General features: G+C 48.1%; 8 protein-coding genes across 8 annotated transcripts; 5 read left to right on the top strand and 3 right to left on the bottom strand.

Moving 5' to 3' along the window:
- Positions 1-321: 321 nt before the first annotated feature.
- BDW43DRAFT_2890 (uncharacterized protein) lies at positions 322-1,628 on the bottom strand. The gene is made up of 5 exons (XM_032043346.1): positions 1,185-1,628; positions 797-1,115; positions 668-729; positions 487-592; positions 322-401 (listed from the first exon to the last, which is right to left on the bottom strand). The coding sequence occupies exons 1-4, from the start codon at positions 1,290-1,292 to the stop codon at positions 506-508; spliced, it is 576 nt and encodes a 191-aa protein (XP_031906213.1). The 5' UTR covers positions 1,293-1,628; the 3' UTR covers positions 322-401; positions 487-505.
- Positions 1,629-2,221: 593 nt separating this feature from the next.
- BDW43DRAFT_295850 (3-ketoacyl-coA thiolase peroxisomal A precursor) lies at positions 2,222-3,616 on the top strand (the record flags this gene model as incomplete). The annotated part of the gene is made up of 3 exons (XM_032044120.1): positions 2,222-2,231; positions 2,309-2,759; positions 2,818-3,616. The coding sequence occupies 3 exons, from the start codon at positions 2,222-2,224 to the stop codon at positions 3,614-3,616; spliced, it is 1,260 nt and encodes a 419-aa protein (XP_031906214.1).
- Positions 3,617-3,862: 246 nt separating this feature from the next.
- BDW43DRAFT_305167 (RraA family protein) lies at positions 3,863-4,886 on the bottom strand (the record flags this gene model as incomplete). The annotated part of the gene is made up of 5 exons (XM_032045746.1): positions 3,863-4,039; positions 4,124-4,222; positions 4,293-4,609; positions 4,701-4,776; positions 4,830-4,886. The coding sequence occupies 5 exons, from the start codon at positions 4,884-4,886 to the stop codon at positions 3,863-3,865; spliced, it is 726 nt and encodes a 241-aa protein (XP_031906215.1).
- A 700-nt stretch (positions 4,887-5,586) lies between these two features.
- On the top strand, positions 5,587-6,887 carry BDW43DRAFT_2995 (arylamine N-acetyltransferase family protein). The gene is made up of 3 exons (XM_032044730.1): positions 5,587-6,130; positions 6,190-6,235; positions 6,294-6,887. Exons 1-3 carry the CDS (start codon positions 5,709-5,711, stop codon positions 6,801-6,803), a joined length of 978 nt encoding a protein of 325 aa, XP_031906216.1. The 5' UTR covers positions 5,587-5,708; the 3' UTR covers positions 6,804-6,887.
- Positions 6,888-7,224: 337 nt separating this feature from the next.
- BDW43DRAFT_305169 (NADH dehydrogenase [ubiquinone] 1 alpha subcomplex subunit 1) lies at positions 7,225-7,866 on the bottom strand (the record flags this gene model as incomplete). The annotated part of the gene is made up of 4 exons (XM_032045747.1): positions 7,225-7,254; positions 7,319-7,411; positions 7,469-7,647; positions 7,722-7,866. The coding sequence occupies 4 exons, from the start codon at positions 7,864-7,866 to the stop codon at positions 7,225-7,227; spliced, it is 447 nt and encodes a 148-aa protein (XP_031906217.1).
- A 132-nt stretch (positions 7,867-7,998) lies between these two features.
- Positions 7,999-11,797, top strand: BDW43DRAFT_3035 (putative histone acetyltransferase). Its single transcript, XM_032045420.1, has 4 exons — positions 7,999-8,672; positions 8,784-8,863; positions 8,944-8,991; positions 9,050-11,797. The coding sequence occupies exons 1-4, from the start codon at positions 8,185-8,187 to the stop codon at positions 11,671-11,673; spliced, it is 3,240 nt and encodes a 1,079-aa protein (XP_031906218.1). The 5' UTR covers positions 7,999-8,184; the 3' UTR covers positions 11,674-11,797.
- A 6,408-nt stretch (positions 11,798-18,205) lies between these two features.
- On the top strand, positions 18,206-20,206 carry vosA (the record flags this gene model as incomplete). The annotated part of the gene is made up of 10 exons (XM_032045748.1): positions 18,206-18,255; positions 18,347-18,414; positions 18,485-18,554; positions 18,617-18,762; positions 18,814-18,874; positions 19,000-19,046; positions 19,104-19,212; positions 19,288-19,621; positions 19,746-19,868; positions 19,931-20,206. The coding sequence occupies 10 exons, from the start codon at positions 18,206-18,208 to the stop codon at positions 20,204-20,206; spliced, it is 1,284 nt and encodes a 427-aa protein (XP_031906219.1).
- Positions 20,207-20,953: 747 nt separating this feature from the next.
- Positions 20,954-23,733, top strand: BDW43DRAFT_317650 (uncharacterized protein; the record flags this gene model as incomplete). The annotated part of the gene is made up of 2 exons (XM_032048560.1): positions 20,954-21,073; positions 21,139-23,733. 2 exons carry the CDS (start codon positions 20,954-20,956, stop codon positions 23,731-23,733), a joined length of 2,715 nt encoding a protein of 904 aa, XP_031906220.1.
- Between the last annotated feature and the right edge of the window lie 100 nt (positions 23,734-23,833).

Here is a 23,833-nt window from a genome sequence, read left to right on the forward strand (position 1 = left end):
TTTCTTTTTTCTTTTTATTGCTTACTTCTCTCTCACAGTTATGGAGTCTTTGGACAGGACGGCGTTGGCATTTCTTGGGAGTTTTCGGTGCATTTTCTGTTGAATAACGGCCACGGCGAAACGATTTAATGAACGGAGCCATAACATGATGAGTTTGACGTTCCCGCGCAAGTGCTTGTAAGGCGAAACCCTTTCTTTTCTTTTCATTGCTTTGCACAAACATGTTATAGCTCAGAACATTTTGGTACGACAGTTGGATGAATTGATGTCCTTTGATATATCTCCAACAGTATTCAATCACCTGTTGTTTTTTCAACTATCCAGGAAGTCTTCAATATGTAGAGTAATATACAGTATGTCGTAAACGGAGCGCGAACGTATGCAAGATGGTTCCCACACATCTCATGGTGGGATCACGCATCAGTTTTTAGATTACATAACCTCACAGGGCGATCTTTCAAGTGAGCCCGCAGGGACAGCGCTTACACTTGCCTTCTATATCCACTCAGTTATCATCTGACCTCTTAGCCGGTCCTGGAGGTGGAGGGGCAGAAAACGCCCCCTTAACACCAGCAAAGAAAGCCCTCCGGAACTGAATGAAACACCGCTCCGTTAGTACATGTCCACTAATCAAGAGTCGATGAACACCATCAGGTAGGACGCTTACCTCATCAAAAGGACTTCCCCTGTCATCCCACTCCATAAAAAGCACCGCATATACAAGCACAACTTCCAGAACCCGTCAGTCCATACCTTCCCATGAATAAACCCGGCACTCTCGGCCAGAGCCACTTACATCCAATAACACCCCACTGAACCAACTTCGTTGCCCTCACCCACTTCGGTCGAGCAAACTTGAGTGCCGCGCGCCGACGATATTTGCGCTCGAGCCGGAATTGATGCTTCGGGGAGAGCTTGGACATGTCCGGCGGCCATTGGCGCTTGGGTTTGTAGGGACTGTAGTACGGCATGGGCTCGCCGTTGGGGTATTCGTCGGGAGATGGGGGGTGGTCATTTTTGGCGGCTGGGTTCTTGTTTGAGGATAGGCGGAAAGGAGAGGAGAGTGTTGGGCATGTTTGCGAGAATGGTCGGTTCTGTGTTGGTAGTGGGGTGTTCTAGGAATTGTTGGAGGTTGGGTTAGCTTTGCTTCTTGGTTTGGCGTGGTATGGCTGGGTTTGGAGTACATGAGGTGAGGGTCGGAGTCGGTTGAAGAGACTGTGGGTGCATGATGGGATGGTTCGAGGGGATGGTATCGGTGCCGGGAGTCGGCGTATGAGGAAGGTTGAAGCCATGTGGGATATCAGTGTAAGCTTATTGCAGTGATAGACTGTTAGATTAGATAGAGTGGACGACACATAACGTGGAGAAAGAAAAAAAAGGTGGCTGTAATTCCGCCGCTGAGTTTCCTTCCACTCTCGGGCTTAATGGTGGAGCTTCTTGTAAAGTCCGGTCCGGCTTCAGGTACGGAGCACACATGCATGTAACCTCAGGCTCCAAATTTTCAGTATTGCCTATTGAGGCAGTAGGTATACCATTGGATATATCAATACAGTACTGTCTGTATCTAGTCGATGTCTCTTCTGAGTAACTATGCAGTAAGATATCATTCATATGGAATTGTTCAATGCGAACTAGGTGGAAGTTGTTTCAGTCATTACAATATAGTATATCTTAAATCCAGGAAAAGTCTGCAGCAATGCGCCGATGAGATATATACTACTCAAGTTGCACAGACTAATAGTACGTACAACTTCTTACTACTACTACTACTACTACTACTACTACTACTAGTAGTAGACAATTTATAGAGCCAAACCCAAAAACACCCATCCTCTCCACTGGATTCGTGGATGTGTGAATTAATGAAGCTCGGCTCTCCTAATAATCATCATTGTCACAAGATCAAATGCATGGCAAGGAAGATCATTCGGGACCTTAGTCTTCACATGAAAGCCTCAAGTTGCCCCGGAAATCCCGTGACTGTGATCCCCCCGGAACAACGATGACGCGGATGGACCTCGGTACTTTCACAGGACCGGGGAAGAGCATACAAAAAGGCAACACGACCGACTAAGTGGATTCTACTCCACGTTTGTGTCCCCCAGGTTCATGTTATAAAGAGAGATCTTGCCGCTTTTTTTCTCCTCTCTAGACTATCATACCGTCTTTTCATTCTTTGATACCTCTTAATCCTACTTCTTTAAATCCTACTGACGTCATAATGTCTTCTGGTAAGTAAGGAGTGATATACCTGTTAGCTATTAAATCAGCTTTAACAAGCATAACCTAACGTGTGTACCTTTTCTAGCTCAGCAGCGTCTTACCCAAGTGGCTTCCCACTTCACCCCTGGTGGTAAGAAGGGTGTCGCCGCCATCACCGAGAAGCACCCTGATGATATTGTCATAACCTGTGCCCTTCGTTCTGCCCTCACAAAGGGTGGAAAGGGTGGCTTCAAGGATACTGCGGGTGCTGATATCCTGGCTGGTATCTTCAAGGGTGTCATTGAAAAGAGTGGTATTGACCCTAAGGTTGTTGAGGATATTGCTGTTGGCTCCGTCCTTGCCCCCGGTGGCGGTGCCACTGAGTTCCGTGCTGCTGCCCTGGTTGCTGGTTTCCCCGAGACTGCTGCTGTCAAGAGCTTGAACCGTCAGTGCTCCAGTGGTCTTCAGGCCATTGTTGACATTGCCAACGCTATCAAGTCGGGGATGATTGAAGTTGGTATTGGTGCCGGTGTGGAGAGCATGTCCTCTCAGTACGGGTAAGCGTGGCTAATCTACGACTATTTGTCCAGTTCCTTCACATACTAACGATCACAGTCCTGGCGCAGTCACCGAGTTCTCTGATCTCCTCGAGAATCACACTGAGTCTGCCAACTGCAAGGTTCCTATGGGTGTTCTGTCGGAGAATATGGCAAAGGACCGTAAAATTTCCCGTTCTGTCCAAGATGCCTTCGCTGCTTCGTCTTACCAAAAGGCTGTCAAAGCTCAGAAGGCGGGCCTCTTTGATGAAGAGATCTACCCCCTCCAGGTCAAGTGGACCGACCCTAAGTCTGGTGAAGAGAAGACCATTACTGTGAAGGCCGACGATGGCATCCGTGACGGCATCACCGCCGAATCTCTGGGCAAGATCCGCCCAGCATTCGCCAAGGATGGCTCCATTCACGCTGGCAATGCCTCTCAGATCTCTGACGGTGCCGCTGCTGTTTTGTTGATGAAGCGCTCCACTGCTGAGCGCCTGGGTCAGAAGATCATCGGCAAGTACGTCGCAGCTAGCGTTGTGGGTGTCAAGCCCCTCCTCATGGGCATTGGCCCCTGGGCGGCCATCCCCGTGGCTCTTGAGAAGGCCGGTATCACCAAGGATGATGTCGACATCTACGAGATCAACGAGGCTTTCGCCTCCCAGTGCGTGTGGTGTGTCAATGAGCTTGGGCTGCCTCTGGAGAAGGTCAACCCTAAAGGAGGCGCGATTGCGTTTGGACACCCTCTCGGCTGCACCGGATCCCGCCAGGTCAGCACCTTGCTGACGGAGCTGAAGCGCACTGACAAGAAGATCGGTGTCACCAGCATGTGTGTTGGTACTGGTATGGGTATGGCTGCTGTCTGGGTTCGCGAATAAATGAGCTGGCTCTAAAATTGTCTTTTTTGTCACTTTTCTCTAAATTCTCTTCCTGTACAGCGATTATATACACATGATGATTTTTGATATGTACGCATATTTAACAGAATACCAAGCATGAAGATTCGTTTTCCGAATGGATAATAGGTCGTGATTCCAATACGGATATATGTACTATGGAGCTTATCATACCTTTTGGAGACCAATGCAATGTAGAATAGCCTCCTAACAACCCAGAATGTTTCTCTAAATCTTAGTCCTAAATTTCTTAAAGGCATCAAAGACATTCGACCCCTGCATCACAGCTTCCTTAACTTTGTCATCCATCGCGACCAATTCAGGCATCAGCTCAAGCACCTGATCAAGAAGCTCGCGCGGGATAGCAACCACGCCTTCCAACGGATCACAAAAAATAATATCACCCTACACGCAACACAGAATCAGCGCCACGTCATAGCGACCACCAGAACCCTGAAGAGAAAAAGAAAACCCCAAAAAATCACATACCGGAGCCACAGTCACACCCCCCAAAGAAATAGGCACATTTCGAAGCCCCGGTTTCGCCTCGGCAGCAGTCCCAACCGTAGACGTAGCACGAGCCCAAACCTAACCAAGACACGTCAATATCGGACTTTACTAACAAAAAAAAAGACAGCAAAATCCGATCTGAACTCACCGGAAGCTGGCATTCCCTGATCTCACTCAAATCTCGCACGCGCCCATTCACCAGCGCCCCTTTGACCCCAAGATACTTCATCCGAACCGCCATGATCCCGCCCAGGACTGCGCAATGCTGGCCCGCGGGCTGCTCGATCACGGTTATGGTTCCCGGCTCTGCGAAGTCGACCCAATGCGTTCCTGTCGGAAAACCATGGGCTTCTACCGAGTCGGTGTACGGGAAGGGATCTGACTTGGGGATGAATTTGAATGTTGATGCCGGGGCGATGATTTTGGGGGTGTTTGAGTTTCGGTCGGTGGTTGGGGAGAAGGGGACTTGGGATGTTGTTAATTAGGGAGGCATATGTCGGGAGGGGTAGTATTGCGCAAAGCAGTGGGACTGAGATTGCTTTGGGTGATGACTTACTGAAGTCTGCTAGGTGGCCGGCGCGAGCTGGGGTTCCTTCGGGGGTGTTCTGTAGTTTCAGTAGGGCATCTGAGACCTGGGGTTGGTTATTTGGGTGTTGTGGATGGTAGATGGATGTCTTGGGCATACATCGCAGGCTGAGTAGTTCCGGAGAACGTTCAGCTTTTGTTCTATTGATGTTGACATGGTACGTTTGGTAATTGAGATAAGCGGAGGAGTTAATGCTCCCCGGGGACGTCGTGTAGTGTTTCTGAGGTGGGGGATGGATCTGGAGAGGATCCTGGGGATGGAGCCCATTCGATGTTGGTATATATAGGTAGATAGGGGTTAGGTTGATCGAAGGTAATAGGAAGAAGGTGAACTCGATGTTGTTAGATAGCTGCAGCTTGCTACCAATGAGAGTGGTAGAGGGTTCGAGTTTCTATGGAGGAAAGTTGATTGATTGATATGATCAGGCTAGACTTACTTTTGATCAGATAGCCATCGAATCTCGTGATCGTTAACTACCATTTAAATAACCGAGGATCGGAGAGACTGACATCATCTGCCGAGTAAATAATAATAATAATAATAATAGACATACTCTACTAGTAATGCTATACATCTATTTGTTTATGCAGTCTAAGTTCTTGGCTTGAATAGTCTATTCCCCGTCATACATAAGATTGGTCACCTCTAGTTGCATACGGCAAACAGATGTTGGTACTAGTTCAAGGTATAAATATGTAATATCTAAAAAGTGTATCAACGGCTTCCCGAGGCTCAATCGACCCTTGCTGACCGATCCTTGGCTAAAGCATCTCGTATCGTTCTCCCTCATTAGGTTACTATCAAAGGAAATGCAATTGGTCAGTGCTTTGGTTCCATAAAATTCCTTTAGAAATGCCGACACTCTAACCGACCAACAAAGTATTTATATATCAGTATAAATCTTCCCCGCAAAATAGATAACTTTGAACCTTAAACCCTGTATCCGCATTTAGGGCTTTGTATATATCGCAATTTACTATGGCTACTCAAATACAAACATACGACCCTGATCAACTGGAACGCTATCTGGAACGCATCGGGTATGCCGACTCGACCAGCGCTACTGGGGCCACCACGGGCAGACTTCACCATGCCCTACAGTCAAGCCAAAAGGACCGCCTGGCGACCCTAACAGAGTTACAACGAAGACATCTGGGCTCAATCCCATGGGGAAACTCGGCATTGCATTACTCGCAGCACCGATCTATTTCTGTTCATCCCACAGCTGTGTTCGAGAAACTGGTAGTGCGACGTCTAGATGGTTATTGTATGGAGAATACCAACTTGTTCTATATCGTGCTACGTTCTCTTGGGTATTGTGTTTACCCGACTGGTGGACGAGTGAGCCATGCTGTGGCGGGTGGGAACCAGACTCCTGGTAGTGAACTCTATATGGGGTTGTAGGTACATCCGGATGCATGGCTAGAAATAGGAGATTGCGGCTAACGACGTGATGTAGAGGACATATGATTCTCATTGTGATTATCGATGGTCAGAAATACATGGTAATCTCTACCCAAAGACCTTGTCCATGTCGGCGAAGTCTAATGGGGAAATTAACAGGTTGACGTGGGGTTTGGCAACTTTGGCCCTACGAGACCATTGCCGCTGAAAGAAGACGACACTGTCGCTGTATGCATGGCGCCGGCTGAAATGCGTGTGGCCAAAGGTACGCCCCTCGAGTTCACCGACAGAAGCCAGAAGCTTTGGATCTATCAGATCAGACATAATCCCGAAAGCAACTGGATACCGCAGTACTCGTTTTCGGAGGTCGAGTTTTTACCGCAGGACTTCGTCACCCTGAACTATTCTACTAGTCATCGGCCGACTAGCTGGTTCGTGCAGGCTTTGGTGTGTACGCGGGCGATTTTGGACGCCGCAGGAACGGAGCCGATAGGCATCTATATCCTGGCCGGGAAGGAGGTGAAGAGGAGACTACATGGGGAGACAGAGGTCGTGGAGACATTCGAAAAAGAAGAGGATAGGGTCAATGCCTTGGCCAAGTGGTTTGATATGCACTTTCTTGAGTACGAAACTGAAGGGATTCGGGGCTTAGTGTCTGCGATTAAATAGAAGCTAGAACGGTCGAATAAGATTTTGACGGTTGGAACTACCCTGCAGCTTTTATTTGCTGGCCTGGTAATATGGTACAAGAAGGCTTCTTCTAATCATTGCATGGATATTTATTGAAAAAGTGCAGGCGAACAAAGAGACAATGTGAAGGGCATAGGTGGAGACAAATCAGTATGGCTTAGAAGATCCGTTTTTCCAGCTGCAAAACTGATTAGTTTTCTCTTCAAACGAAGAACCCGAGATGTAACATACCTTCCATGTGTTGCTGAGCTCGAATCCCTTCGGGGCTTCGGCATTGCTTGATTGGCCTCGCAAGCTTCCTGTGATTCTCAAATCTCTTTCCATCACTATTAAACAATTGTTCACTGGTTAGCTTCCAGGCTATCCTTCCGCTGGGGTGGTTGGGGCTTTTGTATAGTATTCAATCGCCAGTTGCTGGGTAGGTCACATACTTTGCTGAGCGGGTGTTAGCCGACATGGTTCGATCACATCACATAGGTCTGGAGGGTACTTACTCTGTCCCAAAGATCCCGGTTCCAGCGGGCCTTCTTTCCATCGTTCGAGAGCCACTTGACGGCAGTGAGACCAACGCCGGTCACGCCAAACATCTGTTATAGCATCATCAGTGGGCCGATCGAAAGTGACTGAGAAAACGCTTGACGTACGCCGACGATGATCCCATAAGGGATCAGAGCCTCAAAAGGGACACCCATGCTGTGCAATTGAAGTAGTGAAGAATTCGAGAGTTGAAAGACACCCAGAGGAATGAGGATTGACACGCCAAAAAGACCGAGTGGTATAGTCGTCGTTTCTTGTGGCCGCGGGAATCCGCCGATGTCGAGGTCTGGAGGTGGGCCCAAAGTGGCTTAGCGTGGGACGGGGTCCAACTGGCTGAGTCAGCACATCCATCAACCTCACGGGCAGGAGAAGGGGCGAGAGGCCGCAGCTGAGTGCTCTGGATGCTAGATAGGCCTTCGGACAGCGTATCCGCTGCTGATATACGCGTTTGGTTCTTCTCTACTTGGGGTTTCTGACCTCCTGGTCTGTGCGGTATGGTTTCCATTGCATCTTTCTACGCGCTGTTTGCCATTAGCGGAGTCGTTCGTTTAGCTCCTTAACTGACTGTCGCCTCGGTTGCCCTGTGTTCAGGGGTTATCGCTTGCGCTTCCATACAGATACTCTTGAGCTTGTTGCTTAGCTGGATTCTTCTTATCCAAGGTCGTTCGTTTCTGTTCCCGATGCCCATTAGATGCAGCACCAGATGATTGTCTACTCTTGCGGCGAGTGAATAGCCTCAACCTCCGGGCTATCTTTGATTCCAAACCCTCTTACTGGAGAAAAGCAAGAGCTGCTCAAACTGGCGACCGCAGTGTCATACACCATGCCGGCAACTGCGCCGCCGGCCGACGATGACACCGAGATGAGACCGCCCCCGGATGTGGTGGACAGCGATCAGGATGCGGAGGGGGAGGAGGAAACCGATTTGTATCAGATGGATCAACAACTTCAGGATGCTGTACATAGGGCATACTCAGGAGAAGTTGCAGAAGAAGTCGACAGTGCTGGCCGCGAGGAAGATAAGGATGCGGAAGGAGAGCCGGATTCTAATGGCGAGAATGATGAGACCGAACCAGTGGGAGCTGTGAAGCTACCAAAGGGTAAATCTTCTCCGGACAACGAGGATGCAGCCGATGCAGAGGGCGATCCTGCTTTCGATAACCAGAGTGATAGCGATCAGGACGCCTCTAGCTCTAGTTCAAACAGTCGGCACTCCGACGACGAAGACGAAGATGATGAGGAGTGGGAAGGTGAGAGTAATGACCAGGATGACGTAGAGGTGGATAATACTACGGTCCGCGGTAACTGCATGTGAGTTATGCTTTTCCATGTTATCTTTTCTTTTCTTTTTCTTACTGCGATCTCTGCACTATTTCGTATTGGATGTTATTCATATGTTTGATATACTGACAAATCCAATAGTTTTTGTGGACAAGATGAAGATCATGATCCGAGTGAAGACTTTGAGGAGTATCTTACATGCGCAGTTTGTGGCGATCACTGTATGTGGATTTGCGGCCCCATAAAAAACATACCAACCCCAAAGCTTTCGGCGATCGTTACTGACTCGGCTGCCCGACAGCTCACCGGCAATGTGCCCGCGAACAAAGTGCATTAAATGATGCCGAAGGTATGTCTAGTTTCAAACTTAATTTGTTAATAGACAATGAGGGGCTCACTCTGTCTAGATGCCCGCTCATGGAGATGTCCTACATGCGTTCGGGAGAAGCTAGAGCCAAGCAACAATGAGGGCAATAGTACATCCCATCGAAGGCTCGGCCCGAAAAACATGCGGAAAGAGCTCTTGCCGGCACATACCGGTGAAGAGGGCTCTGGGTTTCACTCAATATTCAATACTGTACGTATTGACGATGATAACTTATTGAACAGCTCGCGATCGCTGCGAAAGAGGAAAACTTTGTCTGCAGATATACAGGAACATACACCCGTGCTTCGAAAACGACAAAGACAGACCTCGCTGCGCTCCGAGCGGGCTGAGTCGGGAGACCACTTCGGTGATCCTTCAGACGCCCTGTCTCCGGTACGAACCCGTTCTCGTCGTGTGCGGGGGAATGAAAAGGAAAATTGCCGCGTGGTTTTGAGGCAATTTGGAAGGCTTGTATTAGCATTTCGACTCAACGAGGCCAAGCTATCTAAAATCCTTAATTCTCGCAGTCGGCCACAACATAAAAGCCGAAGAACCCCTAAGCCACCCCCAGTGGCGCACGAAGCTCCCGCACACTTTGCCCCTATAACTCCCGTGTCATATGTGTCCCCTTTCTATTCCTTCAATGACCGCGAAATGGATGAATCTAAGTCTAAACCGTACGGTGGTATTCTGTCAGAGGCGGATGCAGACACCACCAAGACTCTTCCGACACAATATGATCGCGAGAGATTTGAGATGGCGCGGCAAAAGGCTGAAGAAGTGTGGCAAAAACGAATTATGGAGGCCGAGAGTGGCGGGGAGCCGGTGCAACATGCAGCACAGAAGGTCTCAGGTCCACCCTCCAGGATAAAATATATCAATTTTGGTGGCTATGAGATTGAGACCTGGTACGCAGCGCCGTATCCGGAGGAATACAGCCGCAATCGCGTGCTTCATATCTGCGAATTCTGCTTGAAGTACATGAACTCGGACTATGTCGCGTGGCGCCACAAACTCAAGTGCCCGGCAAAGCACCCACCTGGGGACGAAATCTACCGAGACGGCTCGATTTCGATCTTTGAAGTTGATGGACGAAAGAATCCGGTATATTGCCAGAACCTCTGCTTACTCGCAAAGCTATTTCTTGGGTCGAAGACTCTGTATTACGACGTTGAGCCGTTTCTTTTCTACATCATGACTGAATTTGACGACTTGGGCTGCCATTTTGTTGGCTATTTCAGTAAAGAAAAAAGGCCCAGCTCCGCAAACAATGTTTCTTGTATCCTCACTTTGCCCATTCACCAGCGAAAAGGATACGGGAACCTTCTTATTGACTTTTCATACCTGCTCACGCGCATCGAAGGGAAAACGGGATCGCCCGAGAAGCCACTCTCAGATATGGGTCTAGTATCTTATCGGAATTACTGGAGGCTTATTCTATCATATCAGCTTCACAAACAAAAGACGCCACTTAGCATTGTGGAACTTTCGGAGCGGACAGGCATGACAGCAGACGATATCGTTTCAGGCCTTGAAGCCTTGCGCGCACTTGTCCGAGATCCAGTGACAAAGACTTATGCATTACGACTTGACTATAAATACTTTGAAGAATGCATTCGCAGTTGGGAGAGCAAAGGCTACGTCCAGCTTAATCCCGATGCTCTTGTGTGGACACCGTACATAATGGGTCGAAGCAATCAGTCGCAATTCGATCGGGCTCCACTACACGCTGTTGCTCCAAGAGAGGGTCTGGAAGACGAGGAGGTCGAAGACATGAAATATTCTGGGAACGAGGAAGAAGAGCAGTTATCAGGAGACATGGACAGGGCCAATGGAGATAAATCCCAGCCGACCACCAATGGTGTCGCGCACGCAGAGTCTGAGGAGCCTCTAGCTAAACCTGCCGGACCTCCTTCGACTGAGCTTCTGACTAATGTTAATGGCTTCCGTCATCAGACGCAAGCTGTTGCCGACACCAGCCTCACAGAAGCAGTCCCAATTCCAGATATACCAGCCTGGCGTTTTGAGGTTTACCCCCCTGTTCAAGCGCCCGTTGTGAAACGACGCCCGGGTCGACCTTTTGGCAGCAAGACTACGTATAACAAGGTATCTGTTACGCCGACTACTTCTCGCACTAGCGGTCGCAGCACCCCTAGAAGATCATCTGCACTAGCCTTGGGGACGCCTAATGCAAATGTGTCTAGCGTCCGGCGCGGTCGGAGTGCAAAGTTGATAGACTCACCTGCAGTTGAATCATCCAGTGCTGAGACCAACGGTATCGAGCATGACCAGCTCCCAAGTCATGAGAATACCAACGGTGGGGAACAAGACTCTACTTCTCAGCTCGACGGACCACTGGAGACAGCAGCCAAAGCTAATCATATCAGGGACCACGAAGGGGTGGGCCAGCTTAACGGTACTAATGGCGTGGAAACCGCCAACGCAGAGCTTCATGTCCCGGAACAAGTAACGCCTATCAAAGAATTAAGTGCTGAGAGCTCAGCCAAACTCACCAGATCTATGAATCGAAAGTCGGTGGTAGAACAGTTCGAATTTGTTTTACCAGCAGAAGACCATGGCACTATGAATCATCATGCGGTGGACGAGCATCAAGATGGGCCCAACGGAATTGATAAAGATGGCGATGCGATCATGGATACATGATTTCTGAACAGATCTGGGAAGAGTAGTGCCTGAATGGCGAAGCATTTAAACGAGGCGTTATCTTGTGGCTTTGCAGGGAAATTTTTGTTTTCATTTTTATCCCTCGAAGGGATAAGTTTCATGACTTGGCTTGGCAACTGATCTTTCTGTTTGCGCTGTTTTTACAAAGCAAGGAGTGGGCAAGGAATTTGGAGTTGTGGCTATCATTCGATTCACTATTATCACGAATTGCGCTCTGATTCTCCGACCTATGGGTTTCCCTCAGCGATATATTTCCTTCCCGTTCTTGTCATGAAATGAAAACGTTCTATTTTTCTTCCTCTCCTCCTCCTCCTCTTCTTTCTACGGTCTTGGTCTAGAGGAACTTGCTTCTCCTTCCCTTTCTCAATTCTCCGTTGCAGCCCTAATGTAATTCCGGACTGTGTCGGCGCATACATCCGTCTTTTGACCGCGCGCCTTTGTATTAAGCATGACTAAATATCCATTATGGAGAGCCTGCTACAAGCGGATGAAAGAGTCATCATTGACCCCCTGACCTTTCAAACATATCTACGTAGTCTTACTATTTTCACCTTGGTAAAGAGTCAAAAGCGCGACAGAAAAGCATGTATGTTTCGTGGTTTGTTGCTGACATTTAGGTTTCAGTTGGGCACGTGAGGGACAGAGAAACAAAAACAAAAACAAATGGTGACGCGCAGAGTAAGTCGCTCGTCTCTTTTTTAGTCATATTTTTGTTTTCTTTTTTCTTTTTCTTTCTTTTATTATTTAGTATTTTCTATCTTGCAACATCAGGATTGCATATTTATTCAATGAGAATGATATATGGATTGCCCTTGCATCACCGTCCGCTGACGATCAAATCCCGGGTTCGAGTTGGAACGGTTATGGATGTGTCGATTTTCTCGGTGATGCATCCTACGTCAGAAATCGCAGTCTCGCCACAAGAATTACTACTTACTAGTGGCTGAGCTGGGGATGATCTCCTCCGGATTCACATTCTAGCTTACTCCGTAGGTGTGATCATATCTTCTATGAGTAGGAAATAGAATGAATTAGATCGACTAGCTGCAGATACGAAAACCAGGAAATGAGGTGGATGTGTTGAGATCGCGATGCATGCAGTAGTACACACTACAGATACAAGGTGAGTGGAGGGAACTTCCGGGATTCTCTGACCGACTATCTTTCTAGTAGTCTCCAAGGTTTCCCATGTAGATACCTTATGTATGCAGGTACGGAGCAGAATATGATTAGTGGAGCCACGATGATGAGATAGACCAGATGTGGCGTTCTTTTGGGCATTATTAATGTGCGCAGTACGTACTCTGTACATATACATACATCTGTGGCGACGGTTCTGTTCGGATAGACTCCGTTTTGGGTCTGCTGTACGAGAGGTATGTGCTTTTCTGCCGGTTTGGGAAGGGAAGATAGTTATTTTTTTTGCCCCGAAAGGCTTCGTTCTTTCTGGGCTTTCTGGCGGTCAGAGACGTTGGTCGAATCAATCAAGCTGCGTGGTAGTTGGATTTCAGAGGGATTGGTGCAGCAGTTTGGATGGATGACGACTAGTTTGAATAAGGGGGCATAGTAAAGGGTTCATTGATTTGATTTAAAAAGAAAAATGCAAGCAAAGAGGGTCAAGAAGAAGAAAAGGATCATCGTTGGGTGTCTGCAAAGTAGTAAAATGATCGCCGCATCCTGAATAAGAATATGATCTGTCAAGAAGATTTGTTTCCTTCAATCTGGCCATTGTTATGTCTTGCTTTTATTTTTTTTCTTGCTACTTTTTAGGTCGAAGGTGACAATTGACGGAGGCTTTTTTTTTTTTCTTTTTCTTTTTTGAGTTGCTCAGGAATTTCACTCAATGTGGATCCCCGTTCGATCTCTATGAATAGATACACACACACACACACACACACACACACACAGGGACACACAACTTCCAGAAGCCGAGGATGTAACACAGAAAATATAATTGATGGCAAATTATTCAACAGAGCTGAAACGAAGGCTTCCACAGCCCCTGTTAATGGGTGCACAAATGGACCCATAAGTTTTAAGCCGTGCTGTTCATACTGAACCAGCTTGGTGGCTGTCAGCAGGATCGGCATGGAGTCCAAGAACCCCTAAACTCAGAATATAAACCGAAATTCGTATATCCATGGGTCTGGGATTGTCAGACCCAGAACCCATCTCCAGGTCTAGAATAAGCATATTTGTAGCGTAGAATAAGCGCTTGTGGAAGTATGGTTCATGATGGAGACTGCCGCTGTCAAGACAAGTTCACTTTGATGTTTCAATTGTTAGACACAAAAGGCAACCACTAAGGCCCGCGAACACTTCATCGTGCATCTTGTTGAACCCCACCAATTCATGTACGGAGACAAAAAAGAGATGCTCCAGTATAAAGACAAGGGAAAAAAAAGGGCAAAAAAAACTCTTTTTTTTTTTCGTACTCCTCACCTCAATAGGTACTTCTGCTTTCTTCTCCGTTTCCCCCCTCATTCTCTCTTATACCCCTCTTTCTGTTAGAAACCATTCCTTCTCTAATTTGAGTAGGAAAGGCCGCGGCAGTAAGAATTCTAAGTTCTCTTTCGACAAACTCCACAATTCGCTTCAACGCTCGTTTGGCAGACCCTAAGTGGAGTGGGTTCCCGATGTTGTGTACGATTGACAGGTACTTTCAGCATCCCGTCGATCAGCAAAGGGCCGCCCATTTGACTGAGTGACTCCGACATTATTAGCCACCGAAACGTGGCATTACTGATAGATGACGGTGCAGGAGATTTTCTTAACCGGTTCCAATCATGGTAACATCCGACGACTTGCTGACAGACCACCGGGATGGCGTCGATCGAGCCTAGCAAATAAACACGAAATCCGTGACTGATCCGTCTTGCTCGCCTTTGATTTTCTTTTTTTCGGTATCACAATCTCCCTCCTTTTCGCATAGGTTCGGTCACTAGTACTGCACAATTGACTCAATTTCCTGGCCAATACCGGCCACTCAGAAACCCGCCTTCCTCTTCCTCTTATTTTTCGGTATCTTCAGCAAATTGAGATTGAAAAAGAAAAAAAAATTCTGCTGGGATGCAGGTATTGATCTGTACGATAGAAAGTTTCGCCGCCGTGAGTCGCCCAATTCCCGGTCCTCACGAATCCGGGATTTGGCCCTGAAAGAGACCCTTGCGTGGCTATCCCTAATATCTAGCCTCTCATCACTCGCTTCTTGTTGATCCTATTTGCGCAGATAGCCTTCTTGCTGATATTCCTTATTTTCGATTGACGCATTATCGACATGAAGAAAGGCACCATTGAGAATGCATAATAATAACGAAGCTTCCTAAAACTGTCGCCCAATGTTTGCTTGGAAACTTTGAATGGAGGAGGAAAAAAAAGGCGGACTTCTGACGCTAGTAGCTTTGCAGCTGATGCGGCTAGATGCAGATGCCACCTATTAAGTTCCATGGTCAGTATGCGTCGGAGATGCAGCGCAGCGCATGTGGAAGGATGACCAAAGCTGCGATAGGAAAATGAAGAAAGCGTAATCCTCAGCCGCGGCTTTACACGAGTGCAGATCAGGGATCTCCAGATTATGCATGGGAGGCAGTGTAGTCCACAAAGACCAATGTTGCTTTAAGTAAGGCTAGCTTTTTGCTGCTGAGCTTTGTCTAGACCAGTGAGAAAGAACCCATTTGCCCTAGAGCAAAGGTAGATCGTGCAGGCTAGGGCACCTCTCTGCCGCATCAAGCAATTAATCCGATCTCTGATGGACCTGGCCTTATTGAGGTGGTATTCCCACGGAGATCCAATCATCCTCGCTGCAAAACGGTCTGGATGTGTGGGGTGCCCGCGGACTCTGCGATCTGCATATCAACACAGGGAATGTGATGCATCCACTAAACTAGATCATTAGAAATGCAGCAGCTAATAGAGCTGAGTTTCGAGCCCGATTATCCCTCCACAACCGCACGTTGAAAAGAGGCCCACTCCCACAGCCATTTTTTCCCTGGAATTGTTGCAAACCTCGTTGTATGCTAACCACCCTCTGTCGGAGTAACGTGATTACTCACGACTAGTTCCATTAGGTCCTACGCTTTCTCGGAACTCATCAACACTCGGGAAAATCCGGGCATTCGAAAGACTTCTGGAGGAGAGCCCTGTTCGTTGCGCGCACACACGACGGAAACCGCTTAATTGACGTGGTGGTAAAAGAAAGAACCACAAGTCGGCTAATTGTCGCCCTGTCGTGAGAAAAGAAAGGAAACAGCACAGTCGTGGTATCTCGTGACACAACTCACGTTATCCATCACGTCAAGCAATTGATGTGCTCTCTCGACCACCTCCGAGCTTTCCAGACGGCGAGCATTACACAGCGACTTGCACTAAGAAGGTATTTCCAAGCAGGAGAAATAAAGAAATGTTTTGTGACAGAGTCTGGTTTATTAATTATCCCTTAAAAGTCAAACCCAAACCGACATTGAGTGGGCTTGAGGAGCCCTGGAATAATCCTCTGTTGACCGTCGCTCCCTTCCTCGGATCGCTTTGCTTGAAACGCGGAACCAAGCTTCGGATGACATAAGAAAAGAAAGACCTAGGTGGGTTGCTATCTGATATTTGACTTGAACCGGTTTGAGGTTGTCATAATTATATGGAATAAGTGACGTGAATTTTAGTCGTCAGGGGGAACGTGAGATTCGTATTTGAAGCCTAAAGCGCTAGAAGAGGGGGAAAAGGTGCCCAAGAAAAGAAAAGGCGCGATCTACAGATGAAAGTCTTATCCCGACACGCGGACGGGCAGACTTAGAGTTTAAGTACAGTACAGAGTTGATCTGAAGATACTCAATAAAAGGGCGACCAGACTCTCACTGGAATGCTTAGGCGCGCGCACCGACCACCAAAAAATCTTGCCCTGTCGTCAAAAATTGAATCGGAGACCCTGCGTGGCGCCTAGATACGGGTCAGATCACCTGCATAGCCGGCACCATCTCCGCTGGCACGAGGCCAAACCGTTACGCCTGTGGGTTGGGGTTTGCTCGGGGAAGCGAGAGTTGGGTTGCCGCAAACGCGGTGGACTTCATGCTTAGCCCAATCAATCGTTGATCGAGTTGGCCTAGGCGAAGGTAGACTTTGGACTTGCGCAGGTGGCCGACGTGAGGCTCACTTTTGATTACCCTGTTATTATCCTTTATAGGAAGTTGCGAATGTGCGCATCATCCCTCTGTCGCTACGGTTCCTGTCGGATCGTAGAGACTGATACAACACCTTAGCCCGCTCTCTCAACCGTGGTCGACCCTTCCACTGGCAGCAACACCACTTGGGACGTGACGGCCGAAAGGTGGCCGATGTTGCTCTTTTGCTTTTGGTACTGCTCCACCACCACTCATTTGTCTGGTTCAGCTTGGTTGTCTTCTGATTCCAGTCAATAAATTTTCACCCTAAAATTTATTCCTCCTTCATATTTTACCCCCATTAATTTGTTGTGTGCGCGTCAGAGGCCTGTCAGGACCCAACTTCCAAGAGGCGATTTTTTATTGACCCATCGTTCAGCTACAGTCTATCAATTAGGCGGTGCTCAATCCCGCGCCACTCGCAGCTCGCCTTATTTTATTTTATTCATTATTCTTTTTTTGTTTTAACCAGTTCTATATTTGTACTTTTTTTCTTGCCTTGCATAATTTTTTTTTCAACATCTAGATCAACGTCTATTGGACGAGCCAAAGAGCACGGTCGGAGGAAGAGTATTGGGATTTGAAATTTTTTTATTTTTTATTTTTGACCTCGAAAAAGGTGAATTTGGAAGGTTACATTTTCATCATTTGATCCGGTTCGAGGAAAACCAAAAATAATAAAAAAAAAAGAAAAAAAAAAGAGTGAGAAGGAGGGAGACCAGAAAAAAAATTTAAGGGAGAGAGAGAGACAAGAGCAAGAGCACGAGAAGAGAGAGAGTTGCTTGCCCTCCACCTGCCCGAGTTAAGGTTTGTCTGGAACCGTGCTCGGTTGGCTCTTGCCGCTTGCATTCTGACGACACCATCGTCTTTTTCAACCTCTGCGCCGTTTTCGTAACCAGTTCCTCTATCTCGCAAGAGCAATTGTCAGTTTCAGCTACTGCAACGAAGCGGCAACGTCGATTGACTTCCACCTTGGTCTCCACCCTGGGCCTGTTAGGTCCTAGTCGAAGCTCTAACTACTAACTAATCATACCGTGGTGTCCATCATTAACAAGACCCTCCCCCCATTCCCCTCTCTCCCCACTGTGTATCATTCTTTCTTCTAGTGCTTCGTCGAACCACAAGTTTCCGGCTCGAGGTTCCAGAGTCCCGTGGCTTTTCTTCTTTTTTTTTCCAATTTTTTTTTGCCTTGTAAAACCACAGGCTCTCTCCCTACCCTTTCCTTCAACTTGTTCTTCCCCTGAGTATCCCACTCATTTCATTCGTGGTTCCCTGCAATCTTCTGAACGGATATCCCGACCTGGACCCTTTGGCACGCTCTCTCCCATTTCTGGTTCGTCTCGCTTGAATATCTCGCCTTGATGAGTGCGTCGACGTTCCCGGACGCTTCTCTTACTCGCGATCCTCAGAGGTGTGTGTGTTCGAGCTTCCCAGGTGTCCCTACTGACTTACAACTCTTATTCAGCTGCCCAGGGTTTCCCGCTGACCATGTTATCCCCCAGTTCTGACTTTGAATTAATCATTCGCCAGCAGCCCACCCGGGCGCGCGTGGCCGGTGGGAAGGAGAAAGGTATGTGAATCCGCCAGTCTTCCAGGACCGGCAACGAGCGGATATTGACCGGAGGGGTTGCTACACACAGAACGCAAGCCAGTCGATCCCCCACCGATAGTCCAGATCCGGGTAAAAGAGGAAGGAACTTATCTCGCGCAGTAAGTAGCATAGGTGGGAATTTAAAGCTCGTAAGCATACGTTCACTCACACGAGTTCGCAGGCACTATCTGCAGAGTCCCTACTATTTTATGTGCTGCAGCCTGTTCGATCCCGCAGATGACGTCCCAGTTACCGTGCCGCCATCCACGGCTTTAACCGGCACTCTAGTTTCGTCACTTCACCGGTTGAAGGACGTGGACAACAGTGGTACGTTGATCCGTGTCAAGACGGAGAACTTGGCTGACCTGACTGGTTCAGACGGGGGGTTCTTTGTCTTTGGAGATCTGTCTGTGAAAATCGAGGGAGAATTCCGGCTGAAGTTCACACTCTTCGAAATGCGAAAGTAAGAATGCCCTGAGAGTTCTCCATTGGGGACCGCGGAGTGGGATTTGGACATGTGGAGGAACTAGGGAAATCAGTGTCGGAGCTGACTCGTGCACGCAGGGATGTTGTCACTCATCTGAAATCTATCATCTCAGACCGCTTCACCGGTAAGATTGCCCAGAGTCTTTTTCTTTGCTTGGATCAATGACACTGACGAGCCGCAGTGTCGCCCCCAAAGAGTTTCCCTGGAATGGCAGAATCGACTTTCTTGTCCAGGTCATTTGCAGACCAGGGTGTAAAACTGAGAATCCGTAAAGAGCCGCGGACGTTGATGTGAGTGTCGAACTTACACACGAGAGACCGTGGTCTCTATCACTACCGAGTCTCTTAGGCTAACTCGAGCCTTAGAAAACGGTCAGTTCCTCGACCGGAGGATTATCCCCAGCCGGTTCCTCGATCTCCAGACCGTTCCTCAATGCAGATGCCTGGAAATGCTTTCGGAGGGTATCCAGCAGCAGCAGCAACCACAAGTAGAGACTACCCTTATTACACGGGCCCGGTCAAGCGGCAGCGCACGTCAATTGACTTTGGTAACCGAAGCATGTATGACGCCGATGGACGGATGCGCCAGATGGAAGCGTATCCGCAAACCGCGGCTATGTATGCGAATCAGCCAGGGGCTTATCCGACTCCGATTATGCAAGGTTATGCCACAGGGCATGCGGGGGTTCCCGATTACGCGGTTAGTCAGAAATCACCTATACTGGCTCCGACGTCACCTCCGTCGACAGAGTTCTACCACGGCGGGAGTGATGGTTCGAAGCCGGGAATCCTTGAACGTAGCATTTAACTTACACTTCATCCAGATGGCATATGGTATTCCACCCTCCGCTCAGGTTCCTCAGATGCAAGACCCGGGAGCCCATAGTCGATCTAGTCAACAGGCGACGATGCAGTCTCTGGGGATGGTAAACCCGCCGGGCACACCTGTATGGGCACCATAATCATTGCACCCTTAGACGAGAAGCTGACTAGCAACATCCTTGAACAGACGGCGGATTCAACGGGAGCGATGATGCCGCAAGGATATGCACGACCACAGTACCAAACAAGTTCTACAATTCTTCCTCCTTTGCAACGGAGTCGCAATTTTGCGCAAGGGACTAACGGCGCGACGGCACGAGGGTACTTTGACCAAACTTCTCAGGCAGCAACACCCATCCTCCCCTCACAGCCGCTTGGTACAAATGAAGCAGATCGATACGGTTCAGCGACTGGGCAGGCGCCTTTCGAACACCCCGGGTCGTCTAATGGAACACCTCGATGAATTTTATCAGGCTTCGGGCTTGTTATGTCGGTATTGGTAGGGCTAGGCTTTTTGTGTTTTTTTCTCTTTCTTTCGTGATTGCTTTTGGGAATAATGATACGCCGCGAGGTACGTTGGGATTCGAGTACCTTGGATTTTCTTTCCGGATAGACTGTCGGGCCGGTGTTTGTCGTTTTATTGGAACAGAATGGGTGGCTTCCGGGAGATACAAGGCGCTTGGGGACATAAAAAAAAAGGAAACCGTATTGGCGGGGAATTCTTTTCATGGTTTGTGTTACGATCTTGCTCCCTTGTCTTTTACTTACTTTTATCCTTGCCTTTCTCTTTCTTTCCTCTTTCACTTTGATTTCTGGATAAGGAGACGTTTTCGACTTCCTCTGTACATATTTGTTCGAAACGCTATCAGCATGGGAAGTGAGCTGGGCGCCCTGAAGCTCGCTTGCTTGATAGGATTCTGGAATCCATACCATTATTAATCCTAGATCACAAAACCACGAACACTGACTAGAGATTGTTGTAAGTTAAGTAAGTTCAAGGTAGAGCCTTCCTATCTAGGCAGTGTTGATCTTTCCCCTCCATCTGTCTATTCACTCTCTCACACACACACTCTCGATTCTCACTCCCTTATCTGCTTTCTTCCTTGCTTTCCACGCCTCCTTTTTCCCCAACAACTAAAATCTACTGCGAATCGACCCCTGTTTTAGCCACTCCTTCTCCTGCCCCTCCATACAATACAGGACAAGGACCATGTCAACCCACGGGAAAGAGCCCGGATCCCAGGCCTTTCCCCAGGTCCGCAATCTGGAGATTCGAGGAACCTGGGATGGTGAGGTCAGTGGGCCAGCACGGCTCAGGATTTCACTCGAGGTAAGCTGCCACATCCAGCTTCATAAGTCGCTTTATTGTTATCATTATTTAGTGACAGTATACAGGTTCATTGTATCCCAAACACTCAAATACAAGTCTTAGATACCAGGCCCGCTAGTGTTCTCTTTGACTCAGCCTCTGGTCATTTTCAATCTGAATCGGGTCAGAACAGCCAGCCCAGCGGGTGTTCTCATCGAAGCTCTCTCTCTGAACTTTTTGAGTCGATCAATCCTGAGAGTGAAGCGGCTCCCATGAGTCCCAAGGGATTTTCTAGGTTGCTTGACACCGCCAATGAACATTCATTACCTGAAGCTTGTGACGAAATGAGCTCTTCATCTCTCCCACCCATTCCAGTCCATGAGAATATAGCCACCAGGGAGGTATCCTTCTGGCCTACAGAACGCTTCCCTGACCTGTGCCCTAACTTTACTAAACGTGATGATCATACCAGAATGCTAAATCTCGGGAAAAGAAGTGCTACAGATGCTTGCCTATCAGATGCTGCAACAGATGAAGAGGGCGACCAACCTGGCCAAAAAACTCCACCTAAGGACGCCATCCACAAATCCAATATCTCAGACCGCCATCTATGTATCCAATCGAACTTAGTACAGCTTGACGCAGCAAACCACCCGCGACCATGCTCTTCCCAAGGCAAAGCTAGCAAACCGACCGCATTGTTGGAGACAGCTGCGGATATACAACAGCGATCCAGCTCAGAAGGATGCCTTACCTGTACATATTACATGGAAAATCTAGATAATCAATCCGAGACGATGGTTGCCAGCACGACCTACGCACAAGGGGAACAAACTTTCCGCTCCACATCGACAACTAAGAACCCGGGTAAGCTCCAAGAAATAAACGTCAATGAACATGCAACAGTGCTAGACCTAACGGGACACGCTCGGTTTAACTCTGATTGTGGGAGCGTGACTACTAGCCAACAAATGTCCCCTAGCTCCGATACTACGCCAGCAGGAAAACCTGAAACTGACCTGGAACCCAACCTCTCAATCGGACAGACTTCGTTGCTAGACATGGAGCAAGGCGCAGGCTCCGAGGCCGATACGTTTGAACTGGGTCCTTTAGAGGATCATAATCATTATTCCGGTGATACTCACAAACACGACGACTGCGAGTTTTGTGCAAGCAAGCCCGAGATTAAGGTTATTGATGGCGTCCTTCTCGTTCAGAACCCGGCCAATGTCCGCGCTGGCATTTACAAGATTGCCATCATCGTATCTATTTTTCTGCTCGGAGAGGCACCAGGTGGATGGTACGACCTAGTCATACCAGGCCTGCCTGACATGACGACCGGAGAGAGTGGTTTCATCCTCTTCCTTATTCCCGAGAAATATGGGGTCGAATTTCGCACGACAAATCTTCGCAGATATAAGATGATAGAAGATTGCTTGTTTGCTGAGTTTATACATAAAGGGGACCTTGTGGTACCTATGCGATCTTTCGACCAGCTGAATTATGGCATTGTCAAGGATTTTGTTTTGGACCATGAAATTAAGGCCAGTCCTTTATTGAACTCCATTATAGATGGAAATACCTCTACACAGCCAGGCCTGTCGGTGAGGTACCACGCAATATGCTCCCTGAGATTGCAGCAACGTTGTTTCTGGGCTGAGAAATGCTGCTTCTTTCTCAAACTAGACGGTGGGCCAGAAGGTTATTTCCAGTGCCGACTTCAACCCCATAATGTGGGCATACAGATGATCACCTTGCCTGCAAATGGCGGCTCATCTTCTATCGGTGTTTCTCGCCTACGAATCATATGTTCACCAAGAGATTTCGGGGTGTTCTGCATCACTTGGCTAGTCAACATCTCTTTCACAGCAAATCACTGGTTGCCACGAGTTCACCCGGGAACCACCTCTAATGCAAAAGAACGAAGTAGAAGCCAACTTCGAGCTACATTTGCTAGAATGCATGTCGACGTGGTCACTAAAGAAGAAGGCTACCGATGTATCATTCCGACACTTGAAGGAAAAGATGAAGTTGGTCCACAAACTGTCGAAGCATGGGTTGACTGTGATGAATCTGAACGCCCCGAACAGCCGTCTCACTCTCAGCATAAGATTCCATCAGTCAACGAAATACCAGAGGCATTAGGAGTCGTGTGGACGTCAGTCACTGATTCTTTCCCAACCTGGATAACATCACAAAAAGGATTGCTGTTTCTCATCCTTGGTGTTTCCTTTACGGTCTGTGGCACGCTAGGATTCCTCATACTCAGCCATGCATATTCTAAAGTTCTTCATTACCCTTGGAATGCAACCACTCAAAGAAATCTTCACTTACTTGATGAATCGGAAATAGATGGGCAAATTCTGGGCGGCGGTGAGCCGGGCCTCGAATGCAACTTTGTTGAACATCTTTTCAAACAAACCCCGGGCAGCATTGGCAGCGCGCTGCGATTCAAGGGTGATGATACTAGTGACAATGTAGTCTCGAATGACCAGGAACCGGTCGGTGTCGTAGAAAGCTGCAAGGAACTTGAAGAGCAAGTGGCGGCGGAAGACCAGAGCGCACAGACAGTTGATGCACCAGGAGCGGAATTGAGTCCAGTGTTAGGTAAAGAATTCGCCTTGAGAGATAAGATCGATTATCTTCTGGGATGGAAAGGGCCCGTTGAACACGCGGCATGACAAATTGGGCAGGTAGAGAAATGATGACAAAATTGATGAGAATGGAATGGGATATTTCTATTCTATGGATCAGATTTCACAGGAAATGCATAAATATGAT

This window comes from Aspergillus alliaceus, assembly GCF_009176365.1.
Source record: "Aspergillus alliaceus strain CBS 536.65 unplaced genomic scaffold BDW43scaffold_1, whole genome shotgun sequence".
Classification (NCBI taxonomy): domain Eukaryota; kingdom Fungi; phylum Ascomycota; class Eurotiomycetes; order Eurotiales; family Aspergillaceae; genus Aspergillus; species Aspergillus alliaceus.

Coding starts and splice junctions, on each gene's coding strand:
- BDW43DRAFT_2890 (XM_032043346.1), bottom strand. CDS start 1,292: ATGGCTTCAACCTTCCTCATACGCCGACTCCCGGCACCGATACCATCC. Junction 1,116..1,184: donor GACTCCGACCCTCACCTCAT/GTACTCCAAACC, acceptor AACAATTCCTAG/AACACCCCACTACCAACACA. Junction 730..796: donor TCAGTGGGGTGTTATTGGAT/GTAAGTGGCTCT, acceptor GGGTTCTGGAAG/TTGTGCTTGTATATGCGGTG.
- BDW43DRAFT_2995 (XM_032044730.1), top strand. CDS start 5,709: ATGGCTACTCAAATACAAACATACGACCCTGATCAACTGGAACGCTAT. Junction 6,131..6,189: donor AGTGAACTCTATATGGGGTT/GTAGGTACATCC, acceptor GACGTGATGTAG/AGGACATATGATTCTCATTG. Junction 6,236..6,293: donor TCGATGGTCAGAAATACATG/GTAATCTCTACC, acceptor GGAAATTAACAG/GTTGACGTGGGGTTTGGCAA.
- BDW43DRAFT_3035 (XM_032045420.1), top strand. CDS start 8,185: ATGCCGGCAACTGCGCCGCCGGCCGACGATGACACCGAGATGAGACCG. Junction 8,864..8,943: donor CGCAGTTTGTGGCGATCACT/GTATGTGGATTT, acceptor GCTGCCCGACAG/CTCACCGGCAATGTGCCCGC. Junction 8,992..9,049: donor TGCATTAAATGATGCCGAAG/GTATGTCTAGTT, acceptor CACTCTGTCTAG/ATGCCCGCTCATGGAGATGT.